General features: G+C 49.5%; 2 protein-coding genes across 2 annotated transcripts in view; one reads left to right on the top strand and one right to left on the bottom strand.

Moving 5' to 3' along the window:
* Positions 1–365: 365 nt before the first annotated feature.
* On the top strand, positions 366–872 carry A1O3_02018 (uncharacterized protein; the record flags this gene model as incomplete). The annotated part of the gene is made up of 1 exon (XM_007732161.1): positions 366–872. The coding sequence occupies one exon, from the start codon at positions 366–368 to the stop codon at positions 870–872; it is 507 nt and encodes a 168-aa protein (XP_007730351.1).
* Positions 873–1,968: 1,096 nt separating this feature from the next.
* The window catches only part of A1O3_02017 (uncharacterized protein), a gene marked incomplete at both ends in the record, with an annotated part of 1,230 nt that continues 955 nt past the window's right edge, over positions 1,969–2,243 (bottom strand). Inside the window, one exon of the mRNA XM_007732160.1 lies at positions 1,969–2,048. Coding sequence (XP_007730350.1) covers positions 1,969–2,048 — 80 coding nt within the window. The remainder of the gene's footprint in view (positions 2,049–2,243) is intronic.

Raw genomic sequence — 2,243 nt, 5'->3', positions numbered from 1 at the left:
CCACATCTACTGATACCTCAACCTCGACAAGCTCGAGCCTCAGCACGACCCTCGCTACTAGCACTACATCGGCTGCCACATCTACTGATACCTCAGCCTCGACAAGCTCGAGCATCAGCACGACTCTATCTACTAGCACTACAACAACCAGTACATCTTCTACTGCTACCCCAACCTCCGTCACCAGCTCGAGCCTCACCACTACTTTGTCTACTACCACTACAACGACCTCATCAGCAGCAGCGACCAGCACCACTGCCGCAGTCGAGTGCGATTCTCAGGTTCCGTTCTGTACGGCACTAATCGTCGGGTATACGGTGAAATCTCAGACCTGTCCCGCTGCGCTTGGATGTACAGACGATCAAATGGCAGCTTTCGCGAATTCGTTCATTGGCCTCCCAGGAGTCAATTCCGTCGGTTATGCAGGCAATGTGGCATATGGTTTCAGTTTGACGACTTCTGAATTACAAGAACAACTCGGCTTACTGGGTCCGATCAACTCGATCTGCACATCGGTCGATATCCTCACACTGGAAATCTCCGATGCTACCTGCCCTCCTACCGTCATCACAACGCCACAGTGCAATGTCAATGTTGGGTTCTGCGCCTTAGAGAGCATGGCAGACGCCGGCATTACATCTGGTACTTGCACCAATGGGATTTTTCCATGCACTTCCGATCAGGTCATTGCAAAGGCGATCAACTCGTGCAATGCCTTGGGCGCGGCCTGTCAAGCATACGGAAATAATGGGCTTACGCCACTTACTGCGTCAGTATCAGTTGCGCAAATCGAGGAGAATATTGCGACCTACGCCTTGGCCAACACCTGCCTTGTGGGAACGACTGTCACACTCAGTGACGCTTCATGCTAATATCTCAGAGATATCCATATGGACGACGCTGGATAATCTAGATGATCCGCAGGGGCATGTGTTGCGAATACTGCCTGGTGAATATGGAGGTCTTTTCCTTTTGTTCTTTCCTTCTCAACACCGGTGATTGAAGTGTCTTTGAATTTCTGGGAGATGATGACTTGTCATTTTATGCAATCCACTCAGCCATCCCATGTCAATCTCTTTTTGGAGAAAAGAATGGCGAGGGGATTGCCCACTGCAGTTGGTTTATATTTGAGTGATTTGGGATTTTCTTTTCTTCTCGAGGCTAAACCCTCCTATATAGTGATTGGTGATGTGTGATGTGTGATCATCTGAGATAGCTTTTGCACTGAATGGAATGGAATGGATTGGATTGAATAGGCACATATTTCTGCTTCTGCTTCTGCTTCTGCTTCTGCTTCTGACTAGACTTCTGGCGTGTGATAGATCCATCTCAGCCAGGATAGCCATCGTATCCTCGTATCGTATTCTCCACGCATGTCATGAGATTTCCCGGGTTTATCACTGTGCATTATATCCACCATCGACCTGTATTATATGAAAGTGTGAGAATGTGAGAGTGTGAGAGTGTGAGTGTGTGAGCAGAGCAGACTTACCGACAGCACGGTGCCAGTGATATAGCTGGCTCGCTCACTTGACAGGAACACGACCGTGTCCGCGACCTCTTGCGGGAAGGCCAGACGGCCCATTGGGGTCTTTTCGATGGACGGGGCGAGTAGCTTTCGGATAGGCGGGGTTACTAGTGGCGTATCGATGAATCTGGAGGAAAGAAGACACCGACAAGTTAGTTTCTGTAGGTCCGATAGGATGAGATTGGATTGGGGGTTTGAAAGGGCACAGCTGGATGGTTGTAGGGATATAGAACCAGTCTTGTAAAGATGGGGACAGGCGACAGGCGACAGGGAACAGGCGACAGACAAAGTTGGTTCAATATTGAGGGTCTTGATTGGGTAGGGATGGAGGTGCAAGACCGCCGAGTGTGGGAAAGGTGTAGAAGATGCAAGACCGGCTTAGTGTGAAGGATGTGTAGAAGATGCTAGACAGGCATAGGACTCTCAAGATAATCCAACACTCACCCTGGACAAACTGCGTTGATCCGGATCCCCTTGGCCGCATAGTCGAGAGCATCGGTTCTCACCAGACCGAGGATGGCTGATAAGGGAAGTGGTCACCAGGTCAGCTTATGTGTTGTATTTCATACATAGATAGAATGTAGAGTGTGGCATATAGCATGTAATGTAGCATGTAGAACGCAGAATGTAAAATGCAGCATGTAGCATGCAGCGTGTAGCATGCAGCGTGTAGCATGCAGCGTGTAGCATGCAGCGTGTAGCATGCAGCGTGTAG

Source organism: Capronia epimyces (assembly GCF_000585565.1).
Source record: "Capronia epimyces CBS 606.96 chromosome Unknown aczIQ-supercont1.2, whole genome shotgun sequence".
Classification (NCBI taxonomy): domain Eukaryota; kingdom Fungi; phylum Ascomycota; class Eurotiomycetes; order Chaetothyriales; family Herpotrichiellaceae; genus Capronia; species Capronia epimyces.
Note: the sequence above shows the minus strand (reverse complement) of the source record. Positions and strands in the feature narration are given on the sequence as shown.